The sequence below is a fragment of the Trichomycterus rosablanca genome, chromosome 2, assembly GCF_030014385.1.
Source record: "Trichomycterus rosablanca isolate fTriRos1 chromosome 2, fTriRos1.hap1, whole genome shotgun sequence".
Classification (NCBI taxonomy): Eukaryota; Metazoa; Chordata; class Actinopteri; order Siluriformes; family Trichomycteridae; genus Trichomycterus; species Trichomycterus rosablanca.
In genome coordinates this window covers 45161307-45186399 of record NC_085989.1, presented here as the reverse complement: position 1 = coordinate 45186399, position 25093 = coordinate 45161307, and the positions used below count along the sequence as shown (strand labels likewise).

General features: G+C 41.3%; 1 protein-coding gene across 1 annotated transcript in view; it reads left to right on the top strand.

Moving 5' to 3' along the window:
- pkn1b (protein kinase N1b) overlaps positions 1-25093 on the top strand; it is an 85314-nt gene that overhangs the window by 31237 nt on the left and 28984 nt on the right. Inside the window, exons 3-10 of the mRNA XM_062990889.1 lie at positions 4645-4942; positions 7047-7171; positions 11398-11518; positions 20472-20617; positions 21504-21717; positions 21809-21976; positions 22729-22838; positions 24858-25001. Of these exons, the coding sequence (XP_062846959.1) occupies positions 4645-4942; positions 7047-7171; positions 11398-11518; positions 20472-20617; positions 21504-21717; positions 21809-21976; positions 22729-22838; positions 24858-25001 (1326 nt within the window). The remainder of the gene's footprint in view (positions 1-4644; positions 4943-7046; positions 7172-11397; positions 11519-20471; positions 20618-21503; positions 21718-21808; positions 21977-22728; positions 22839-24857; positions 25002-25093) is intronic.

The window sequence follows — 25093 nt, the reverse complement described above, 5'->3', positions numbered from 1 at the left end:
TTATATGATGAGGCATTATTATATGCTGTGGCTTTATTATATGATGAGGCATTATTATAAGCTGTGACTTATATGATGAGGCATTATTATATGCTGTGGCTTTATTATATGATGAGGCATTATTATAAGCTGTGACTTATATGATGAGGCATTATTATATGCTGTGACTTATATGATGAGGCATTATTATATGCTGTGGCTTTATTATATGATGAGGCATTATTATAAGCTGTGACTTATATGATGAGGCATTATTATATGCTGTGACTTATATGATGAGGCATTATTATATGCTGTGGCTTTATTATATGATGAGGCATTATTATAAGCTGTGACTTATATGATGAGGCATTATTATATGCTGTGACTTATATGATGAGGCATTATTATATGCTGTGGCTTTATTATATGATGAGGCATTATTATATGCTGTGGCTTTATTATATGATGAGGCTTTATTACATGCTGTGATTTATATGATGAGGCATTATTATAAGCTGTGGCTTTATTATATGATGAGGCATAATTATATGCTGTGACTTATATGATGAGGCATTATTATAAGCTGTGGCTTTATTATATGATGAGGCATTATTATATGCTGTGGCTTTATTATATGATGAGGCATTATTATAAGCTGTGGCTTTATTATATGATGAGGCATTATTACATGCTGTGGCTTTATTATATGATGAGGCATTATTACATGCTGTGGCTTTACTATATGATGAGGCATTATTATATGCTGTGGCTTTATTATATGATGAGGCTTTATTATATGCTGTGGCTTTATTATATGATGAGGCATTATTATATGATGTGGCTTTATTATATGATGAGGCATTATTATATGCTGTGGCTTTATTATATGATGAGGCATTATTACATGCTGTGGCTTTATTATATGATGAGGCATTATTATATGCTGTGGCTTTATTATATGATGAGGCATTATTACATGCTGTGGCTTTATTATATGATGAGGCATTATTATATGCTGTGGCTTTATTATATGATGAGGCATTATTACATGCTGTGGCTTTATTATATGATGAGGCATTATTATATGCTGTGGCTTTATTATATGATGAGGCATTATTACATGCTGTGGCTTTATTATATGATGAGGCATTATTATATGCTGTGGCTTTATTATATGATGAGGCATTATTACATGCTGTGGCTTTATTATATGATGAGGCATTATTATATGCTGTGACTTATATGATGAGGCATTATTACATGCTGTGGCTTTATTATATGATGAGGCATTATTATATGCTGTGACTTATATGATGAGGCATTATTACATGCTGTGGCTTTATTATATGATGAGGCATTATTATATGCTGTGACTTATATGATGAGGCATTATTACATGCTGTGGCTTTATTATATGATGAGGCATTATTATATGCTGTGACTTATATGATGAGGCATTATTACATGCTGTGGCTTTATTATATGATGAGGCATTATTATATGCTGTGACTTATATGATGAGGCATTATTACATGCTGTGGCTTTATTATATGATGAGGCATTATTACATGCTGTGGCTTTATTATATGATGAGGCATTATTATATGGTGTGAATTTTTATATGGTGAGGCTTTATTATATGCTGTGGCTTTATTATATGGTATAATACAGGTAATGATAATTAAAATGCTTTGGAACGTGCACATTTTCGAATGGTTTGAAAGTGTTAGAGCTATATTTGTTAATAATAGCATTTCCTGTAGTCAAAGCACTTGCTGTTTCACTTTGCAAGGTAACACAGATTAACCAAAATGCGGTCAAAATAGCTCTGATGATATATTCAATCAGATCAAAATAGGTCTGTTGATAGACTCCACAAGACATCTAAATAAGTCTTGTGGTAACTGGTACCAGAACATTACCAGCAAGTCCCTCTACATCTGTCTGTTGTGTGTTGGATTATCTCACAGCACATCCTGGTGCATCCACTTGTGATCTCTCGTGCTCACTGTAGGTGCTTTGGATGATGGGCAGGATGCATGCATGGCAACTTTGACCAGTCGGCAAATTCGAAGCTTTATATAAAGAAGGGTTTGATGCACTGTGTGTTGTGACACATTCACCTCATCACCAGTGTCAACATGGTCTGCAGTTTGAGCCACAGTGGCTCTTCTATTGGTCCATACCATAGCCTTCATTTCCTCTGGTATTACTGAGTCTTGGTGACATAGCAGTTTTCTTCCACTTTTTATGGTCACTCACTACAGCTGCCTGTCAGTATCCCATGCTGTTTTAAAGATGATTCAGCTCTTATTAAAGTCACTTAGGTCTTTATGCTGATCAGATCTGGTGCATTCAACACTTGACTATGAGTATCTACCATTAGCCAGAGATTTAATAGATCTCTGACCCTTACATGCACCATTGTTGCAAAATATAAATTGCCATGCACATTTAAGGGGGTGGTCCTAATGTTTTGGTTCATCAGAGTATGTTTTAAATGTTATTTATTTACTTATTTTTTATAATATTTTTCCCACTTTTTTCCCCCAATTTTCTCCCCTAATCTAGTCGTGTCCAATTACCCTGAATGTGTCCTCTGTACTGATTCGACCCTTCACCGCTGACTGAGGACGCCTCTCAACTGACATACGCTCCTTCCGGCACGTACAGTCAGTACAGACTGCATTTTTCACCTGCACGAGTCGAGTTCATACACCAACGGGCACTGTGTCAGAGGGCCACACACCCATCAGCATTATTCCTCAGCCCTGTGCAGGCACCATCAGTCAGCCAGTAGGGGCCGCAGTTGCACCAGTTATGAGGACCTATGAACCGACTTTTTACCCCTAACCCTGAACAACAGCCAATCGTTGTTCATGCAGCCCTCCAGCCCAGTCGGAAGGCAAAGCTGAGATTCCATACGATTTATTCGAAACCCCAGCTCTGGTGCGCTAGCGTACTTTACTTTACGTGTTTTAAATGTTATTGAAAGGTTAAAGAATAGTCATTTGATGGTTACAGTGCCATAATCACATATTCAGTTTATTTAAACTCATAATAACACATTTAAACAGATTTCCGGTAAATCATGCTTTTGATAAACAAGTTTCTTCCCTTTTATTAGTTTTATATACTGTTTTAAAGCAACCTGAAAGAAATACTGCAGCAAGTTATCAATAGTTAAATAAAATAAGCTTGTAAATACAAACAGTGTCTAGACTAAAGTATGTGAATGTTTATTACATGTATTACACATTTTTTACTTTAGATGTTTTACTATATCTAGTTAATTTACTCATTTACACTGAATCTTTCCCCTAATTACTACATTAATTACTACATAATATTTAGAATACACTAGGATAGAGTGTGGTTTGGGACATGGCATTTTCCTGATTATTTTCTTAGCGCACAGCTTTTTAACTTTTCTATATAAAAAAAACCAAGTAAAAATAAAATACCCCCAAATATCTTCATTAATATTACAACAGGTTTTTTTTGTTTGTTTTTAGATTTTTTGTAAGATAAACAACCAGTTAGTACTCAAAACACTTTGATTTACTTTAGCTTGTGAATCGGCTTAAATGATTTTTTTTAAAGGAATCATTTAAAAAATGACTCATTTGCAAATCGGATTGCATCACTAGAGAGCAGAAGGGGAGTGTATATTTGTGTTTAAAGCAGCTATACTGATTCAGATCAAATTTAATGCTTCAGTCATTGTATTAGAATTGATCTGTGTACAGACCTACTCGCATTACAAGATACAGAAATATGACTCTAAATTACACTATATGGCTGAAAGTATGTGACCCCCTATAAACCTTCCTCCGCAGCCTACAGTAATGTTCTCCAAACCTACAAGATTGTAACACATGTCTATGGGAATTTGTGCGTATTCAATCAAAAAGCTAGGCTCTGATGTTAAAAAGGTTTAGCTTGAAGGCTTTTATTTCAATTTATCCTAAAGCTGTCAGGTGGGGTTGAGGTCAAGGCTTTGTGCAAGTCACCGGAGTTCTTACTCACCAGATTGCTCAAATGATCTCTGTATGAAACAGGAAAAGGACCCATACTGTTTCCCATAATCCCACAAAGTTTGAGGAATATATTTCTTTTATATACAAACCTTGGACCTTTTGTAAAATGCAATAAAGAAAGAAATGTTGTTAATTGTCTTGAACCTTTAACTGACAAACATAGAAAGAGCATATTTGTAATGTTTTCACATTTGCGTTTACATTTACAGCATATGGTTTTATCCAAAGTGATTTTAATTGTGGCTGTTAGGGGATAAGGGCCTTTAAATTGAAGCAGCAACCTTCTGATTACCAGTCCAGTGTACTGGCTTAACCACTAAGCCACCACTGTCCTATAAACAAAGAACAATTGCAAGTAACCTCTCTGCTATTATTATTTACAGTTCTTAACTGAAAGCAGTCTGCTTGTTGGATAATTAAGAGTCTGGCTATGAAAAGGGGTTATAAATATCCAGCAAAACCAAAACTACAAATTTTTAAGCATCACTGTTTCACTTTGGTTACTATGGTTATATGAATATTTATTTTAATGTCTGATTTGATGCTGGTGCGGGATGGGGTATTTTATTAAAATGTGGTAGCTCTTTGGTGAATTTAGTATGTCCGACTCTCTCCCTCACAGGTAGACCCAGGGGGTTCAGTGTTGGAGCAGCTAGGTTTGGACTCCAACTCGGATTTCTCGGATTCAGGAGTGCAGCAGCGTCTGGAGGAACAGCGCGAGAGAATCCGCAAAGAGATCCGCAAGGAACTGAAGATCAAAGAGGGGGCGGAGAACCTGCGACGGGCCACCACCGACAAACGCAACGCCCATCAGGTGGACAGCCAGCTTCGCTCCTCCAAGCGCAGACTGGACGCTTTGCATACCCAGCTTCAGGAGCTGGATGCACACATCATGGTGAAGGGCACAGACGACTGCAAGGGTGAGGAATCGGTACTTAGTTACCTTACAACTCCAGGATCAGAGCTTCAAGTTCCCTTTGAGTAATCCACTTTGGTTTTGTTTCATCTCTCAAAACATTCTGGTTGATAGATTAGCTATTAGATTGTGTGTATTCCTGCCCAACAGTAGTCAGTAGTCAGGATGACTTCACTTGTTGGAGATCATAGGTCATCACTATAACCATGTTCTGCATGTTGCATTTGTTTACTTGCAATCAGTTATTAAAACTGTCCATTTACATTTTCAGAATTTAGCAGACACTTTTATCTAAAGTGACTTACAGTTCTGTGACAGTATATTGTCTAAGCAATTGAGGTTTAGTGGCCTTGTTTAAGGGCCCAGCAGTGGCAATCTGGCATTGGTGGGGCTTGAACCAGCGACCTTTCCATTACTAGTCCAGTAACTTAACCACTGAGTTGCTACTACCCTACAAGTCCAAGGAAGGTATGGGTAATAATGGGTGTCCAACATTTATAAGCAACAGTGAGTCAACAGCAGGGCGGCACGGTGGCTAAGTGGGTAGCACTGTCGCCTCACAGCAAGAAGGTCCTGGGTTCGATCCCCAGGTGGGGCGGTCCGGGTCCTTTCTGTGTGGAGTTTGCATGTTCTCCCCGTGTCTGCGTGGGTTTTCTTCCGGGTGCTCCGGTTTCCTCCCACAGTCCAAAAACATGCAGCCAGGCCAATTGGAGACACTGAATTGTCCTATATTGTCCTGCTAGGATGCATAAGGCATTGCATTGTAGTGCTGGTCCCAAGCCCACAAGGGAGGGTTGTGTCAGGAAGAGCATCCGCCGTAAAAAATCAACAATTCGGATCACGACGAGCAGTAGAGGAAATAGATTGAGTCAACAGCAATTCATAGAGCAGTGGTAGCTCAGTAGTTACGGTACTGGACTATTAATCAAGAGCTCACCACCCAGGTATCCACTGTCGGACCCTGGAGCAAGACCCTTGAATTGTATTTAGTCATAATGCCATATACCTGGGGGTAAAGGTGTCTGCTAAAATGTGGCCCTATGCAAAATGGCTAGTTCATGTCTAATTGATGCCATAGCCATTCATGACAGAGAGTCCACTGGAGAAAATCACCTGATCTTGTGAGTGGATAGGAAAACAGTCCATTATTTCTGGTCAATCAAAGCTACACCAACTAATACTGTTCATGTGTGAGGCAAGATATTCAAAACAGGACAGCAATCCTATTACATCCTCCAGGCCACCCAAAGAGGATGGGTCTGGTTCCTCTCAATGTTTCGTTTTAAGGGAGTTTTCCCTTGCCACTGTTGCCCTTGGCTTGCTCAATAGGTGTTTTTGGTCTGCTGGTCCTGGATTCTGTAAAGTTGCTTTGAGACAGTGTTCATTGTAAAAAGCGCTATACAAATAAATTTGACTTGACTTGACATTGCACAAGCACCAGCTTAAAGATTGGTGTGGAACAATGAAGAATTTTATAGAAGCTCACAAGTTAGTGGCGGTCATGTGATTGGTGAGACTCGACTAGTGGTTGGGAATGAACAACAATTAGGCAAAATTGGTAACAGTTCAAATCATTTTATTTTCATAAATCACTTTATTATGGTTGTGGTTGCAGCAGGGCCGGTTTCACCAGGAAACACTGGGCTCAAGGCAGAAATACCCTGGACAGGGTGCCAATCCATTAAGGGTTTTGGCTACATTTACATTTACGTTTTCAGCATTTAGCAGACGCCTTTATCCAAAGCGACTTACATTACAGTTACAGGATACAGTCTGAGCAATTAAGGATTAAGGGCCTTGCTCAAAGGCCCAACAGCAGCAACCTGGCAGTGGTGGGGCTTGAACCAGCGACCTTCTGATTGCTAGTCCAGTACGTTAACCACTAGGCTACGGCTTGCCCGGCTTGGCTAAAGACCCCATTACAAAGCCAAACATTTCTGTGTAGCTGAATGGCTCACCAAGAGTACAGCTGAGATCTGAGATTTGAACCCGCATCTCAGCACCATAAATATAATTTCTGTAATATACATGTATTTTAAAACATGACTGTTCATAGCCACTGGAGTATTTGGAAATCTTTTAGTAATACGTCTGTGTTTGATCCTTAGATGATGGCTGCTCCTCAGCCAATCAGGAGAGGATCATGGCTTTGGAGCGTCAGCTCAACATTGAACTGAAGGTCAAACAGGGAGCAGAAAACATGATCCCCATTTATGCCAACGGAGCTGCCAAGGTAACACACACTCTTGCACTGATATTCTACAAATACCTCATAATCAACTAAATGTGTTAATATAATAAAATGTGTTGTTGACGATTGGGTCCAAATAATTTCACATTTGGATTTGTTCCTCCATAATACTCGTTTCCACTGACCTTCATTCTAATTTTTGTGAGCTTTAACATATCTTAGCCTTTTTGTACCGTTTCACTTCTCTAAAAGTGGTTTCCAAATAGACAATTCCTGATCAAGCTTCTTTGGACTGTAAAAGGGTCAACTTTGCATCCTCATGAAGCTGCCAGATGCTGAGCCAGCTTCCAGTGAACTAAGCTCCTGCAACATGTATATGTAATGCTCATGACATGAGATAATTAGGGTTCCATTCCATTTATGTAGTCCATCTGTTTCTCTACATACCTTTTTAGCCTGTTTTCACTGTGTTCTTTAATGATCAGGACCATTACAGAGCAGGTATTATTTGGGTGGTGAATCATTCTCAGCACTGCAGTTACACTGACATGGTGGTGGTGTGTTAGTGTGTGTTGTGCTGGTATGAGTGGATCAGACATCAGTTTTTAAATACCGTGTCCACTCACTGTCCACTCTCTTAGACACTCCTACCTAGTTGGTCCACCTTGTAGATTTAAAGTGAGACGAGCACCCATCTATTGCTGCTGTTTGAGTTGGTCATCTTCTAGACCTTCATCAGTGGTCACAGGACGCTGCCCACGGGGCGCTGTTGGCTGGACATATTTGGTTGGTGGACTATTCTCAGTCCAGCAGTGACAGTGAGGTGCTTAAAAACTCCAGCAGCGCTGCTGTGTCTGATCCACTCATACCTGCACATCACACACTAACACACCACCACCATGTGTGTCACTGCAGTGCTGAGAATGATCCACCACCTAAATAATACCTGCTCTGTAGTGGTCCTGGGAGAGTCCTGACCTTTGAAGAACAGCATGAAAGGGGGCTAACAAAGCATGCAGAGAAACAGATGGACTACAGTCAGTAATTGTAGAACTACAAAGTGCTCCTATATGGTAAGTGGAGCTGATAAAATGGACAGTGAGTGATCGGTATACATGCAGCTTAATAAACATCATTCCATTTATTAAAAATAGACATAAATTTAAAATCACTCATGTCAAACAGTAATTTCCCCCTAAATCTAATAACTAGTTGTGCCAACCTTGGCAGTAACAACTGCATTTAAACGTTTAATTCTTTGCAGAATTGCTTTAATTTAGCTACATTGGGAGTGTTCAAACAGAAATCACCTGTTTAAGTTCTTGCCACAGCATCTCAATATGATTCAAATCAGGACTGACTTAACCTCTCCAAAACCTTTATTTTGTTTATTTTGAGCCATTTAGAAACTGCATATAGTAGATACACTGATAGATGAGTGTATAACTACACTAACAGTTGTCATAGAAAGAAGTTAACACAACATAACATTCCGTGCATTAATGTAGTATTTTTTTATTACTTCTATTCTGTAAAAAAGCTGACACATCTCCTGCTTCAGCATGTATTTGCTAGAACGTACTAAAACCATCAACCATCCTAGATTGTCTCACTGGGACAACTGTTCCTCCAAGCCCAATCTTCGCCAATTTTATAACTCAATATAATCAAGCTAATGGATCTAGAGGAGCTCTGGGTCCTGAATCATGTGATCTAGTGAAGTGCTTACCCAAATTTACATCAGCCAAATTTTTATGTACCACACAAAGATGATTTTTTACAGTGTCATTATTAGTGTTTATATGACCTGCTGACTCCAGAGAGGCATCGTGCAGACTGTGCTGTTGAGTGATGGTATCAGTAAACTTAGTTTCAAGAAACAGTTTCTTTCTTACTGTGTCTCTTCCTTCCTGTCACTTGCAGCTTTCTGTCTTGTGTTTGTGTCTATGTGTGAGGTAAAAATAGATTTAGCAGTGTTAGTACTGCTTTTAGTGTTGCTAGTCCAGCAAGAGTAAGACTACAGATATGGGTCTGTAAAGAACATGTCATGGCTCTCTTATAAAAGTGGGTTTGAGTTTGTTGTGGGTGTTTTTGACATGATGAAAAGAAAATTGGATAAAAAATTAAACATATATCACGTCTTATATTAGGTTACTTCAATCAGCTTTTTTTTTTAGCATTTTAGTGCTACAGTAGACCCTTGACTTACGAATTTAATTGGTTCCGAAGGGCTGTTCTTAAGTCAAAATGTTCATTAGTTAAACCTATTTTTCCCATAAGAAATAATGTAAACAGAATTAATCCGTGCCAGACCTCCCAAACCACCCCCTTACCTAACATTTCTTAAATGGTCTTTTTTGTTATACATACAAGTATATTCTCCCTTAAATCTTAAATTATAGAATAGACATTCTATACAACACAGCAAATGTAATAGATTTGTTCATTTTCTCAGCACTGCGCTTTCTCTGCACATTCTTTTGGGACATTTTCATATTCAACAGATCTGGTCACATTCTCAAATAATTCTGGTTGCTGTGTGAGTGTTGACCCAACAGATCTGGTCACATTCTCATAAACCCACAGTAAACCTGGACTGTAGACATTCTAGAGCTTTTAATTGGTGACCTACATAGACCTAGATGCACTACTTAAGCCAGCACCACAGTGGCACATAATACCAGGGAATAATCACCAAAGCCACGTAACAGCACTGATTTTTCCTGATTTTAAATGGCTTTTATTTAAGACTTAATGTCATTTTAAATTAATTGCCAGACTTAATTTATTTTCTTTAATTGCTTAGTTCATGTCAAGGTCATGGGTGAGATAGATAGACAAGCAGGCAGGCAGGCAGGTAGGTAGGTAGGTAGGTAGGTCGGCGGATGGATGGATGGATAGACCTTTGGTTTTTTTTTTATTTCTTTCTTTTTTTTGGGAAGGGGGTCCTACAAACAATTTGAAGTGTTCAAACCTTCCCCATTCCCCATGTACATGGTTTACAAAGATAGTACCCGAAGGTAAACATCAGTTCCAGGTTCTCAGGCCCTCCTGGACCACTGTCCTGCTCAAGATCTTATTTTACACTAATCATTTACATTTTCAGCATTTAGCAGACTTTTTTTATCCAAAGCAACTTACACAATGACCTGAACACAATGAGCAATTAAGGGTTAAGGGCCTTGCTCAGGGACCCAACAGTGGCAACTTGGTGGTGGCGGGGCTTGAACCGGCAACCTTCTGTTTACTAGTCCAGTACCTTAACCACTGAGCTATCACTGCCCTCACTTACTCTTATCACTAATAACTTACTCTTAAGGATAATGTGAAATAGCTAGTGTACCTATGTTTTTGTTGTGAGCTGGGATGACAAAAAGAGAGTCCCCAGAAATAAACTAATGTGTACATGGTTTACCCAAATAATAACTAGAGGCGAGGATAAATCCCAGATCTTCAAGAGTCTAAAGCTACCTGCTGCACCTCTGTGTCACCTGACATTGTATTTTTGGCATAATGCTTTTTCATTTAAAAGCATGCAGGGATTTATTTCTTTATAGCTACAAGAGCATTAGAGAGGTCAGACACCGGTCTTCTACAATAACACATGGTTGAGATCAAACCATTACATAAAAAATAATTAAATCTTTATAATAGCCCCAATTTTAAATGTTTTATTAACTTAAATTAATCTGTAAGACGACCAGATAGTCCAGTGGTGGTATTAATTTTGCCTCTTCAATAAACAATTTACATTTAGGCTTAATTCAAATATAGTCTAATGCATTGAGGGCAACAGTGCCGATTTGGTAGTGTGACATGAACCAGTGATCTTCTAATCCCTAATCCAGTACCATAACCACTGAGCTACCCAAATGAGCATTAAGCTTGGTGATCTTAGGCCTGTGTGCATTTGATTTGAATTGAAACCCAGTCTATTAAACTCTGCATTCTGGGATTTTGTGTAGTCTGCTACTTTTTGCTCTTAATGCTTCCACTTTAAAAATAAAAATTTACATTTAACAGTCACAGGGGTGTCTGTAGCCACCACTAACACAGTGGAGCAATGTGTTTGCTATGTTAGTTTCAAGTCACTGAGCTTTTTAGCTTGATTAATTCATGTTAGTCAGTTAGGGTTTCATTGTTGTATTATTGCTTGTGTTTAATACTGTTACTGCATTGTTTAGTGATATGTTCATATTACAAAAAACAATTCAAATTGTACAATTGAGTAAATACACTGACTAATGTCTGGACGCTGTCTCTTTCAGGACAAAAAGCTGCTGCAGGCGACACAGAAAATGCTGCAGGACAGCAAGACCAAGATCGACATAATCCGTATGCAGATCCACAAAGCCAAACAGGCTACAGAGCAAACAGGAGACACAACGGGTAAATATAACCCACTTTTACCACCATCTAACCATTTCTACACTCTGCCCTGTCTCACTCTTACTCATCCTGTTGTCGTCAGAGTGCAGAGACGTCCGTTAAACACTCCTTAACACACTTAATGTGCAGATATATTCTATGTTGCATGTTATAAACATATACCTGTGGTAACACTTTGTACAGAATTATACACTGCCTGGCAAAAAAAGGATTTAACTAAGCAAATAGGTAAGAACCTCCCATTGGATAATTACTGCATGGGTGATTATGTTTCAACTGGCAACAAGTTATTTAACCCTAACCAATGCAGTGAGTAGCTTCTCATTCATATCCTGTGGTCGTGGAAAAGATGTTAATCTGTTTCAGAAGGGTCAAATTATTGGCATGCATCAAGCAGAGAAAACATCTATGGTGAAGCTGAAACTACTAAAATCAGGTTAAGAACTGTCCAACACATTATTAAAAAGTGGAAGGACAGTGGGGAAACATCATCTTCGAGGAAGGAATGTGGTCGGAAAAAAATCTTGAATGATCGTGATCGACGATCACTTAAACGTTTGGTGAAATCAAATGGTAGAAAAACTCCAGTAGAACTCAGGGAAATGTTTAATAGTGAAAGTAAGAGCATTTCCACACGCACAATTCGAAGGGAACTCAAGAGATTGGGACTAAACAGCTGTGTAACCTTAAGAAAACCACTTGTCAGTGAGGCTAACCGGCAGAAACGGCTTCACTTTGCTAGGGAGCATAAAGATTGGACTCTGGAGCAATGGAAGAAGGTCATGTGGTCTGATGAGTCCAGATTTACCCTGTTCCAGAGTGATGGGTGCCTCAGGGTGAGAGGAGAGGCGGCTGAAGTGATGCACCTATCATGCCGTACAAGCCTGTGGGGGCAGTGCTATGATCTGGGGTTGCTGCAGTTGGTCAGGTCTAGGTTCAGCAACGTTATGTGCACAAAGAATGAGGTCAGCTGACTACCTGAATATACTAAACCACCAGGTTATTCCATCAATGGATTTTTTCTTCCCTGATGGCACGGGCATATTCCAAGATGACAATGCCAGGATTCAACGGGCTCAAATTGTGAAAGAGTGGTTCAGGGAGCATGAGACATCATTTTCACACATGGATTGGCCACCACCTGAGTCCAGACCTGAACCCCATTGAGAATCTTTGGGATGTGCTGGAGAAGACTTTGTGTAGTGGTCCAAATCTCCCATCATCAATACAAGATCTTGGGGAAAAATGAATGCAACTCTGGACAGAAATAAATGTTGTGACATTGCAGAAGCTTGTGGAAACGATGCCACAGTGAATGAGTGCAGTAATCAAAGCTAAAGGCGGTCCAATGAAATATTAGAGTGTGTGACCTTTTTTTTGGCCAGGCAATGTACACCATGTCATAAATGCACTATGGCAAATACCAGAAGGTGGCATAAGTGGTCTTGACTGTTTACATCAAGTCATGGTCCCCTATATTGTGACTGCGGGTCTGTCTGAAAACCCAGTAAGCTGTCTTGCTTTCTACTGCCTACCTGATCAGCTGCCTCAGTAGAGAGGATTCTAATAAGACATCGAACTCATAAGGCAGATTATTTAGATGCACTACTTATACAGAGATCAAGTTACCACAGTTTTAGCTTACTAGGCTAACACAGTTAGCCTTAGGCCATTCAAACCAATGGGCTGAGACAGCACAACCGGCTAGCATGCCAGCTAACGTCTCCCTCCGTGTACCAAAAACAGGTAATTGTCACTGACGAGCATGAATGATACATGATACTATAAATAAATTATACTTGTGCACCTTTATACAGATTAAAAAGCAATAAAAATTTATTTAAATTTAAAAATAACTCTGTTGGTTGCTCCACATTCTTCCCCCATATTTTTTTTTCTATTTACTTATGCATTTTCTCCCTTTTTCTCCCAATTTAGCGTAGTCAATTTGTCTTCCGCTGCTGTGGATCCCTGATTGCATTTAAGGAGGGTATACTCACATGCCCTAGCGGACCCCTTCTTTACGCCCAAGCTTCTGCACAGGCGCCTCGGTCAGCCAACCAGGGTCCCACTTGGTCCGGTCTTTTCCCACCTAGCAGACATGGTGGCCATTTTTTGTCTGCTGCAGAAACTACCAATTGTGCCCGCTAGATGGCACCCAGCCGACCGGTAGCAGAGCCAAGATTCGAACCGGGGTGTTCAGAATCTCGGTGCTGGTGTGCTAGCGAAATATCCCGCTCCGCCACCTGGGCGCCTCTTTCATCATATTTGTCATTTTTTGTGAGAAAAGTTGGACAGAAACTGTGTAGTTTTGAAGAACCTGTGTCCACTGTAGCTTCTGAACTTTGTTTGTAGCTGACAGATTTCTGATCATCCTCAAAGTTTGATGTGTTGTACATTCAGAGCTGCTTTTCTACACAACGCTGGGAGCGGTTATTGTCAGCTTTAAACAGTTTAGCATTCACCTTCACATTCCCCCTCACCCCTCTAATCAACAAGACATTTCCACTTAAAGAACTGCCACTTTCTGGATGTTTTAGATTTTGGCATCAGTTAACACAGACTGATACCAAAATCTAAAACATCCAGTAAGTGGCAGTTCTTTGAGTCAGCCACAAACAAAGATCTGAAGCTACAGTGGACACAGGCTTTCCAAAACTAGACAGCAATAACTATGGGAACTGTTCCAGGAAATCAGCAATTTTTGATATTCAAACCAGCTTGTCTGGCACCAATAACTGAGCCACGGTCAAAGTTACTCAGATTCTGAAGTTGGATGTGAATATTAAGTTAAAAGTTAGAATGCCTTTATTTGTCATACACTGATCAGCCATAACATTAAAACCACCTCCTTGTTTCTACACTCACTGTCCATTTTATCAGCTCCACTTACCATATAGAATCACTTTGTAGTTCTACAATTACTGACTGTAGTCCATCTGTTTCTCTGCATTCTTTGTTAGCCCCCTTTCATGCTGATCTTCAATGGTCAGGACCACCACAGGACCACTACAGAGTAGGTATTATTTAGGTGGTGGATCATTCTCAGCACTGCAGTGACACTGACATGGTAGTGGTGTGTTAGTGTGTGTTGTGCTGGTATGAGTGGATAAGACACAGCAGTGCTGCTGGAGTTATTAAACACCTCGCTGTCACTGCTAGACTGAGAATAGTACACCAACCAAAAATATCCGGCCAACAGCACCCCGCGGGCAGCGTCCTGTGACCACTGATGAAGGTCTAGAAGATGACCAACTCAAACAGCAGCAATAGATGAGTGATCGTCTCTGACTTTACATCTACAAGGTGAACTAGGTAGGAGTGTCTCATAGAGTGGACAGTGAGTGGACACGGTATTTAAAAACTCCAGCAGTGCTGCTGTGTCTGATCCACTCATACCAGCACAACACACACTAACACACCACCACCATGTCAGTGTCACTGCAGTGCTGAGAATGATCCACCACCTAAATAATACCTGCTCTGTGGTGGTCCTGTGGGGGTCCTGACCATTGAAGAACAGGGTAAAAGCAGGTTAAAAAAGTATGTAGAGAAACAGATGGACTACAGTCAGTAATTGTAGAACTACAAAGTGCTTCTATATGGTAAGTGGAGCTGATAAAATGGACAGTGAGTGTAGAAACAAGGTGGTGGTTTTAATGTTATGTCTAATCAGTGTATATACACATACAGACATACAGTACAACGGAATTCTTTCTTGCACATCCCAGCGTGTTTGGATGCTGGGGTCAAAGCGCAGGGTCAGCCATCGTACGGGCCCCTGGAGCAGAGAGGGTTAAGGGCCTTGCTCAAGGGCCCAACAGTGGCCACATGGCAGAGCTGGGATTCGAACTCTCAACCTTTCAGTTGATAGCCCGAAAATAAGTGAAGAAATGATTAACAGCGACGACTTGTTTGCTGTGTTAATAGCCAAATTAGGTGTTTAGAGAAATTAGAGCACTAGACGTGAAGAACTGAAATAATGAAGGTGAGAGGAGAGAAAACAGAGTAATATGGAGTGGGATGTGAAATAGAGATACTGATAAAGAACCTGAGGGATGAATTAAATGAGTTATGAGGTTTGTGGAATGAAAGAGAGAGAGAGAGTTGAAACATTAAGCTATAATGGACCCTAATGGATTTTCTTTGCTCAGTGCCTGGTTAAGAATAGCTGGATTGGAGCAGCGGTGTGTTAAGGCCAGCTAGAGAACACGACCGGCAGATCAAGCACGTCTCCAAACACACAAATACAACAATCTTAATTTATTCTGCCCATTATTTACATTTTAATCAGTGAGTCTCTGGCTTTATGTGCTGACCTTGTTGTTTGTATCCCCGGGTATCAGCCGGTCGGGCGTCTACATACAGACATTGTTGGCTCGGTCTGTGGGTGGCTGAGGCTGATGCTGATGCCATGCAGAGGAGTTAGCTTCACTTCATGCTGAAACACACAGCCTGATAATATGCTTATCAAAACCTGGTCGTTAGCCGCTCAGGTGGCGCAGCGGTAAAAACACATGCTGCAACCAGAGCTGGGATCTCAAATACATTATATCGAATCACAGCTCTGCCTTGCCGGCTGAGGCTGAGCGGCAACATGAACAACGATTGGCCTGTTGTTCAGATGAGCAAGACTAAACCAGATATGGATTTCTCTCTGTCAGACTGGTGCAATTATGACCTCTGCTGGCTGATTAGAGGCGCCTACACAGAGATGAGGAAAGAGTGCTCTTAGGGTGTGTCTCTCCGTACACAACGCTAGGTGGCACAACACTCGTCAATGTGTGGGTGATAAGATGCATACAGCTTGCTGCCCACGTGTCGGAGGGGGCGTGGGTTAGCTTCGATCTCCTTGGTCAGAGCAGGGATCGGCATAGGCGGAGAGGAAGCATAATGCAATTGGGCAATTGGACGCACTAAAGGGGGAGAAATGCATTAAAAAAAAAGACAGCAGCTCCAATCTGGCTCCAAACCCGTGCTGGATCCTATCCCAGCTTTTCAGTGGGCACAAGGCACACAGTAACACCCTGGACGGGACACCAGTCCATCGCAGGGCAGACACACACAGGGCAATTTAGTGTCTCCAATTACCTTGGCTGCATGTTTTTGGACTGTGGGTGGAAACCGGAGCTCCTGGAGGAAACCCACGCAGGCACAAGGAGAACATGCAAACTCCACACAGAAAGGACCTGGACCGCCTCGTCTGGGGATCGAACCCAGGACCTACTTGCTGTGAGGCGACAGTGCTACCCACTTAGCCACCGTGCCGGCCAGAATGTTTTCAGGTACTTTGTGGAAAAGCCTTTAAATAACATACATTTACTTTCAGAATAATTAGCTTTTACAGCATTGTGGTTCAACTTTGGTTCCACTCTTAGCTTTATTATCTTACTACAGTGGACCCTTGGGTTAGGAACGGTTTACCATACGAACATTTTGGGTTACGAACGATCTTTTTCAACTTAACGTACGAACAAATTTCGGATTACGAACCGAAATTTGCGAAACATGTGACACCATGAACAAGTTGCCTCCGAGCGTCTCTCTCTCTCTCTCTCTCTCTCTATAGATATATATATATATATACTGTATATACTGTATATATATATATATATATATATATATATATATATATATATATACAGTGTATCACAAAAGTGAGTACACCCCTCACATTTCTGCAAATATTTTATTATATCTTTTCATGGGACAACACTATAGAACTAAAACTTGGATATAACTTAGAGTAGTCAGTGTACAACTTGTATAGCAGTGTAGATTTACTGTCTTCTGAAAATAACTCAACACACAGCCTCTAATGTCTAAATAGCTGGCAACATAAGTGAGTACACCCCACAGTGAACATGTCCAAATTGTGCCCAAAGTGTCAATATTTTGTGTGACCACCATTATTATCCAGCACTGCCTTAACCCTCCTGGGCATGGAATTCACCAGAGCTGCACAGGTTGCTACTGGAATCCTCTTCCACTCCTCCATGATGACTTCACGGAGCTGGTGGATGTTAGACACCTTGAACTCCTCCACCTTCCACTTGAGGATGCGCCACAGGTGCTCAATTGGGTTTAGTCCATCACCTTTACCTTCAGCTTCCTCAGCAAGGCAGTTGTCATCTTGGAGGTTGTGTTTGGGGTCGTTATCCTGTTGGAAAACTGCCATAAGGCCCAGTTTTCGAAGGGAGGGGATCATGCTCTGTTTCAGAATGTCACAGTACATGTTGGAATTCATGTTTCCCTCAATGAACTGCAGCTCCCCAGTGCCAGCAACACTCATGCAGCCCAAGACCATGATGCTACCACCACCATGCTTGACTGTAGGCAAGATACAGTTGTTTTGGTACTTCTCACCAGGGCGCCGCCACACATGCTGGACACCATCTGAGCCAAACAAGTTTATCTTGGTCTCGTCAGACCACAGGGCATTCCAGTAATCCATGTTCTTGGACTGCTTGTCTTCAGCAAACTGTTTGCGGGCTTTCTTGTGTGTCAGCTTCCTTCTGGGATGACGACCATGCAGACCGAGCTGATGCAGTGTGCGGTGTATGGTCTGAGCACTGACAGGCTGACCTCCCACGTCTTCAACCTCTGCAGCAATGCTGGCAGCACTCATGTGTCTATTTTTTAAAGCCAACCTCTGGATATGACGCCGAACACGTGGACTCAACTTCTTTGGTCGACCCTGGCGAAGCCTGTTCCGAGTGGAACCTGTCCTGGAAAACCGCTGTATGACCTTGGCCACCATGCTGTAGCTCCGTTTCAGGGTGTTAGCAATCTTCTTATAGCCCAGGCCATCTTTGTGGAGAGCAACAATTCTATTTCTCACATCCTCAGAGAGTTCTTTGCCATGAGGTGCCATGTTGAATATCCAGTGGCCAGTATGAGAGAATTGTACCCAAAACACCAAATTTAACAGCCCTGCTCCCCATTTACACCTGGGACCTTGACACATGACACCAGGGAGGGACAACGACACATTTGGGCACAATTTGGACATGTTCACTGTGGGGTGTACTCACTTATGTTGCCAGCCATTTAGACATTAATGGCTGTGTGTTGAGTTATTTTCAGAAGACAGTAAATCTACACTGCCATACAAGTTGTACACTGACTACTCTAACTTATATCCAAGTTTCATGTCTATAGTGTTGTCCCATGAAAAGATATAATGAAATATTTGCAGAAATGTGAGGGGTGTACTCACTTTTGTGATACACTGTATATATATTTACAGTGAGCGAACAGACAGCGGGCGGTGTTTTTTCAGTGTTTTCTTTATATTTTGTCAAATTCAATATTAAAATGGCCTCAAAGAAGTTGCAGAGGAAGCATAGTATTGAGAAAATGAACAAATGTATTACATTTGTTGTTGTATAATTATTCCTGCCAGTAGCTGTCACTGTGTATCAGACAGAGGGGACAGTGAGTGAGAGAAGAAGGAAGTCGGCTGAGTAAAGTATTCTTTCTTTCGTGCAATTACACCGACAAAATACAACACTATTGAAATAAAGAAGGAAATAATAGAGAAATATGAGAGTTATTGTTTCTGGTAGATACATTTTATAAAAAAAAAAAAGGAAATGTATTATGGTGCAAGGTACAGCACACGTACTGTACTGAAATGTGATGTGTGTTTTATGTACAGTACTACTGTGTATTGTTGTTTATTGTAATTTAAGATTTGAGGGAAAATATACTTGTATTTATAACAAAAAAGATCATTTAAGACATTAGAGAGGTTAGGTAAGGGGGCGGTTTGGGAGGTCTGGCACAGATTAATTCTATTTATATTATTTCTTATGGGAAAAATAGGTTTAACTAACGAACATTCAGACTTAAGAACAGCCCTTCAGAACCAATTAAATTCGTATGTCAAGGGTCTACTGTATATGGAACTATGACACTGGGAACAGAACGGTTCTACAATTTTCATGTTTGTTTTAAATGAAAGGTCTGAGGACCCAGCACAAAGCAGGAAGCACCCTGAACTCCAGTCCAATTCCAATTCCAGTGAAGTCCAGTTCTCCTTCCTTCCTTTACAGTCTTATAATCACTTTCCATTAACTGCAGTTGAAGATGTGGCCTGAGCTCTGAAACTGAGAGCACGATGTGAAATGTGTGTGTGGTGCGCCTGTCCAGGAATGATTACTTGTGGTTAAATAAACTTTCCATCTGTGGGGTATTAAATCTGTGATACTGATTTATTTATCCATTCATTTATTTATTGTCTGTTTTACCAGTGCTTAATCTTATTAAGTGTCGCAGTGGGTACAATTCACTGGGCAAAAGGCAGGAAACACCCTGGACAAATCACAGAGCAAACACACACACACCTAGGGAGACTTTTGTATCTCCAAGTAACCTGACTGCACATCTTTGTACTGTGGGAGGAAACCGGAGCTCCCAGAGGAAACCCACACAGACACTGGGAGAACATGCAAAGTCCACACAAAAAAGACCTTGACCGTTCCATCTGGGAAATGAACCCAGGACCTGCTTTGTAGTTTTTTAATAAGTTTAATAAGTGTGTCTAATTAGCGACTATAACTTGTAAATGAGGAGAGTCATAGACTGTGAATTGCTCCAACACATGCACACTCGCTGACCACTTCTTTTCACCTGCCAGAGCTGTGGTCTCACAGAAAGCATTCTCACACACTACTCTGTGTGAATTCACCATATTTTATGAAGTGAGGAACCAGTTTGATCTTTCCTTCCTCAGGTTGTTTCTGTCTCTCAGCCAGGTCAATAGCACAGCTGAGATTTGAATTCAGGATCTTGAGTTTCCCAGTGGTGGTGGGCTAGCTCCTGAGATCACGCTGAAATAAATGCCTGTGACACATTTTAAATAATTTGAGGCATCATGACTTGCCTATCTGCAGTCCAGACCTGTCTCCCATTAAAAACTGCTTTCCACGCCTTATCCCTCTCTAAACAGGGAAGCCGGACACGTGCGGTGTGGAGCTGAGGATCGAGGAGCTGTGGCATCACTACCGTGTAGAGCACGCCATGGCAGAGGGAGCCAAGAACATGCTGAGACTGCTGGGAGCCGCAAAGGCTCATGACAAGAAGGCCATCAGTGAGGTGAGAAAAACATACACACAGATGTACGTATATACTCTTAGCTTAGAGTTAGCAGACATACAAACCTTTGTAGGTATACAGTTCCTGTCTGTAGCTCATTTGCTGTTATGAACAGTGTGTCCACCTGTATCTTTGTTTAGCTGTATATACTTCACTGTGTGGTGGTTTTACTTTTAAACTTGAGTTATGTAGTTTGGGGTTCTGAGAATCAGTTTTTCGGGAGAGTCAAAAAAGCTCAACATGACGTAATGAACTAAAAGTTGACATAGGAACACTCTCAGTTATTACTGGTTATAAGTGCTCTATACTGCCGAAATTCCTCGGGCGTTGTTATGGTACAACAAGCCATGTTAAGCTTTATTTTTCACATTTTACCACGTCATATCAAACAGTTTGTCTCAATGGAGTCACTTATCAGTGGCAAACTGGCTCAAGGTTTAATCTGTTGAACTTTAAAAGAGGGAAGTGCAGCGTCAAGCTCCATAGGAAACAGCGGGTTTGCAGCTTCTCTACAACTTGACACGCCCACAGATGAGGTCACAGTTCATGCTGAAAAACGGAGTATTCTGTGGTGGCATCTGAGAATGCAAGTTCACAGTTTGGAACCTCCTTTTTTTGGGAAACACGCTGAACCAGTTCGAAATCAAGTTTGTGAACCGGAACGGAGCCCATTCCGTGTCGTTGGAAAAGGAGTAATGGTCACCCACCGTTCCTTACCTGGTGGCAGGTGTGTGTGTTAGTGCTGCTAGTATGTAGCTCTCTCTGTGCTCCCACAGTAGGTACCTACTATGTCAGTGTCACTGCTTTGCTGAAAATGGGCCACCCCAAATTACAGCTGGTCACTGGTGGTCCTATGATTGTCCTGTTCTTCGTCTCTCTCCTCTAGGCTCAGGGCCGGCTTACAGAAGCATCTCAGAGGTTAGATTTGCTGAAGGAGTCTTTAGAGAAGCGGTTGCAGGAATTGCCCGAGGATCATCCTAAAGCGTGTTTAATTAAAGAGGAGCTCATTTTGGCCTCCTCTTCAGCTTTTAGCAGCCAACAAGGTGCACCTTATGTACACAACCAGTACAGCACGCTCAGTAAACCGTCTCCACTTACAGGTACACACTACTGACATTTTGTACATCATGATGCATTCAGTCTGACTTACTTCCATTATTTTAATATTTTCCCTTTTAATTTGTGTGTAAGGCTCTCTCCAGGTGCGCTTGTTGGGATGTATGGGCGTGTTGGAGGTGGTACCCGGCCGCAGCAGGAACTCGCTGGGGGTGTTGCCAAGTTTCAACCCTGGAGACGGACGGTCATTTAAATTTAGCAGCCTCAGCCTTAAAACTCCCAGCAAGATGGATGAGCTTTCCTGTAAGTCTGATAGTCCGATAGATTACACTATGGATCAATGAGTTTTTAAAGTAGACGTACAGTATGTATTAGATAGAGTCGCCAAGCCCAGGGTGATATGGTCAGAATTTCATGGCTGGTGCGATTATAACCTCCGCTGGCTGATTGATGGCGCTTACACTGAGACGGGGGATAATGGAGATCAGTGCGAGACTCTCTGTACACAAAGCTGATTCACATATGAACTCGTCTTGTGCAGGTGAAACGATGCAATCGGCTACTGCATACGTGACTAAGGGGGTGTGTGTTAGTCACAGCTCTCCTTGGTCAGGAGTGAAGGTCAGTAGCAGTAGAAGGGAAGCGTAATACAGTCGGGTCATTGGACATGACTACATTGGGAGGGGGGAAGAATGCAAAAAAACGACTGTAAGGGCCACTAGCTCAGACTAGCCTTGATAGCCCACTACTGCAGGGATCCAGGGTGTGAATCCCTACCGCTGCTGTTTGGCGGTTGTGTTATAGACTGATACAGACTGATTCATACAGATGATTGGCAATGTCTGGGGGGGTGTCCGAGACCCTGTCCGGGGTGTTTTGCCCAGTAATTTCTGGAAATTTCGATCTGCCGTGTTCCTGACAAAAATAAATTGGCAGTAAAACTTGACAATATAAATGACTGTAAGGGTTTGGTTAATTAGTGTGTTTATTACTATTTCTTTAAACAGAGCAGTAAGTGTATTGATTTGTTCATGTGTGATTGTGTGTGTTCCTAGCTGAGGTGAGTGCTGTGTTAAAGCTGGAGAACACTGTGGTTGGCCAGACGAGCTGGAGGACGATAGGAGACCAGGCCTGGGACCAAAGCTTTACAGTCGAACTGGAGAGGGTATGTCTGCATGGGTGTAAAAGCATGTTTGGGTATAAGTGTGAGTTATTTACTGTCAGTACAGGGGGACTTTGCTCTTTATAGAGGCCCAAATGTGCTTATGTAATGCAAAATAGCAGCATTTTTATATGTTGTCTCAGACTTTTGGCCCCCAGTGTAATCCCTAACAGCAATGCTGGTAAAGGACATTAAGAGACAAAATAGACTTAATAGCCGTGTTTTCATTTGGCACTGCATCTATAAAAGGTAAACTGGAAATACACTGTGGGTCTGTGTGAAAACCTAGTGAGCTATTTTACGTCATCCTACGTTTCTGAGAAGAAGGCATGTCTAAATTCTTAGATGCATTAAAATGCTCCTACTGAGGTGCATTAATTCGGAGTGATAATCTGACTGAATAACGAGGGAGCAGCCAATGCTTCCTAAGCGCTGAAGGCAATCCCAGCATTTAGTGCGGCACAACTTTTTAAAAATATGGTGGACGAATGTGGAGCAACCAACGGAGTTGTTTTTAAATGTAAATACTGTGTTAATGGGTACTTTAACAAACTGATTTTAACGTACCACTGATTGTTATTGCAAGGGGTAAATTTAAAATGTACACATTAAAGAAAGGGATATATCGCAGTGTTTCTTTTGTTGTAGTCTTATATATATACATCGATCAGCCATAATATTAAAACCACCTCCTTGTTTCTACACTTACTGTCCATTTTATCAGCTCCACTTACCATATAGAAGCACTTTGTAGTTCTACAATTACTGGCAAAGTAACCCCTTGCCCATGTGGTATATCAGCTATTGTTGAGTGGTGGTTCTTGATGCAGTGCCGTCTGAGGGACTGAAGATCACGGGCGTTCAGCTTAAGCTTGCACCCTTGGCCTTATGCACTGAAATTCCTCCCAATTTTTTCAATGGTTTAATGATATTATGCACTGTAGAGGGAGAAATATGCAAATCCCTTCCAATCTTTCTTTGAGGTTCATTGTTTTTAAACATTTCAATAATTTTCTCACACATTTGTTGATAAACTGAAGTTCCTCTGATCATCTTTTCTCACCAAAGACTCAGCCTTTCCTGGATGCTGCTTTTGTACCAAACCATGATTACAATCACCTGTTTACATCACCTGTTTGGAATCGCATCATTATTTAGTTTTCACCTCATTACTAGCCCTAAATAGCCCCCGTCCCAACTTTTTTTTTTAGGCCTGAAATGCAGGAATGGAGGTATATTAACAAATGAAATGAAGTTGAGCAGAAAGAACATGAAATATCTTGGTTTCAAACTGTCTGCAATCAAATAAAAGTCAAAGTAAATTTAAGAAACACTGTGTTTTTATTGTATTTGCATTTTCCATACTGTCCCAACTTTTTCTGATTTGGGGTTGTATTATTTTGTAGACAAAAGTCGGGTATTTAACAAACACCCAAACTTTACTGTTTATTGGTAAATAGTAAAATAGTCGTTTATTGCGCCCAGGTGGCGCAGCGGGATATTCCGCTGATGCACCAGCACCGAGTTTCTCAACTCCCGGGTTCGAGGCTGGGTGTTGCCACCGGTCGGCTGGGCGCCATCTGGCGGGCATAATTGGTAGTGCCTGCAGTAAATACAAATTGGCCACCGTATCTGCAGGGTGGGGACCGGACTGTATGTGGGTGGGTGGGTCTTCATACGCTGTGTAAGGACCCTGATTGGCAGAAGAGTCACCCGTGCAGGAAGCACGGACGAGAAGAGGAGGGCTGTACACGTGTAAAGAAGGCGTGGGCAGCGGCGTGCTCTCCTTGGATGTAAATCTGGAGTCTGTCAGCAGCAGAAGACAAATTGGATGCAAATCAGGAGGAAAATTGGGGAGAAAATGCATTAAAAATAATAGTGGTTTATTAAGTTATTTGTTACTCAGGATTAAATTAGGTGGAATAAACCAATGAAAGAGCCCCAAGAACCAAGAATAAAGGTGCTCATTACACGCACTACATAGATGGTAGTATTCCAAGCTTGTTCTTTGTTCCCCACCAGTCCAGGGAGATGGAGATTGCAGTGTACTGGAGGGATTATCGCTCTCTCTGTGCTCTCAAGTATCTCAAACTGGAGGATTTTCTGGATAACCAGAGACACAGAATACACCTGGAGCTGGAACCAGAGGGTATACTGCTGGCTGAGGTACACACACACAAAGTTATGCCACTTTTAGACGTGCACGGTTACACGAGTATAAAGAAGCAGTGTACAGTTTCAGCTCTACGTTATACGGC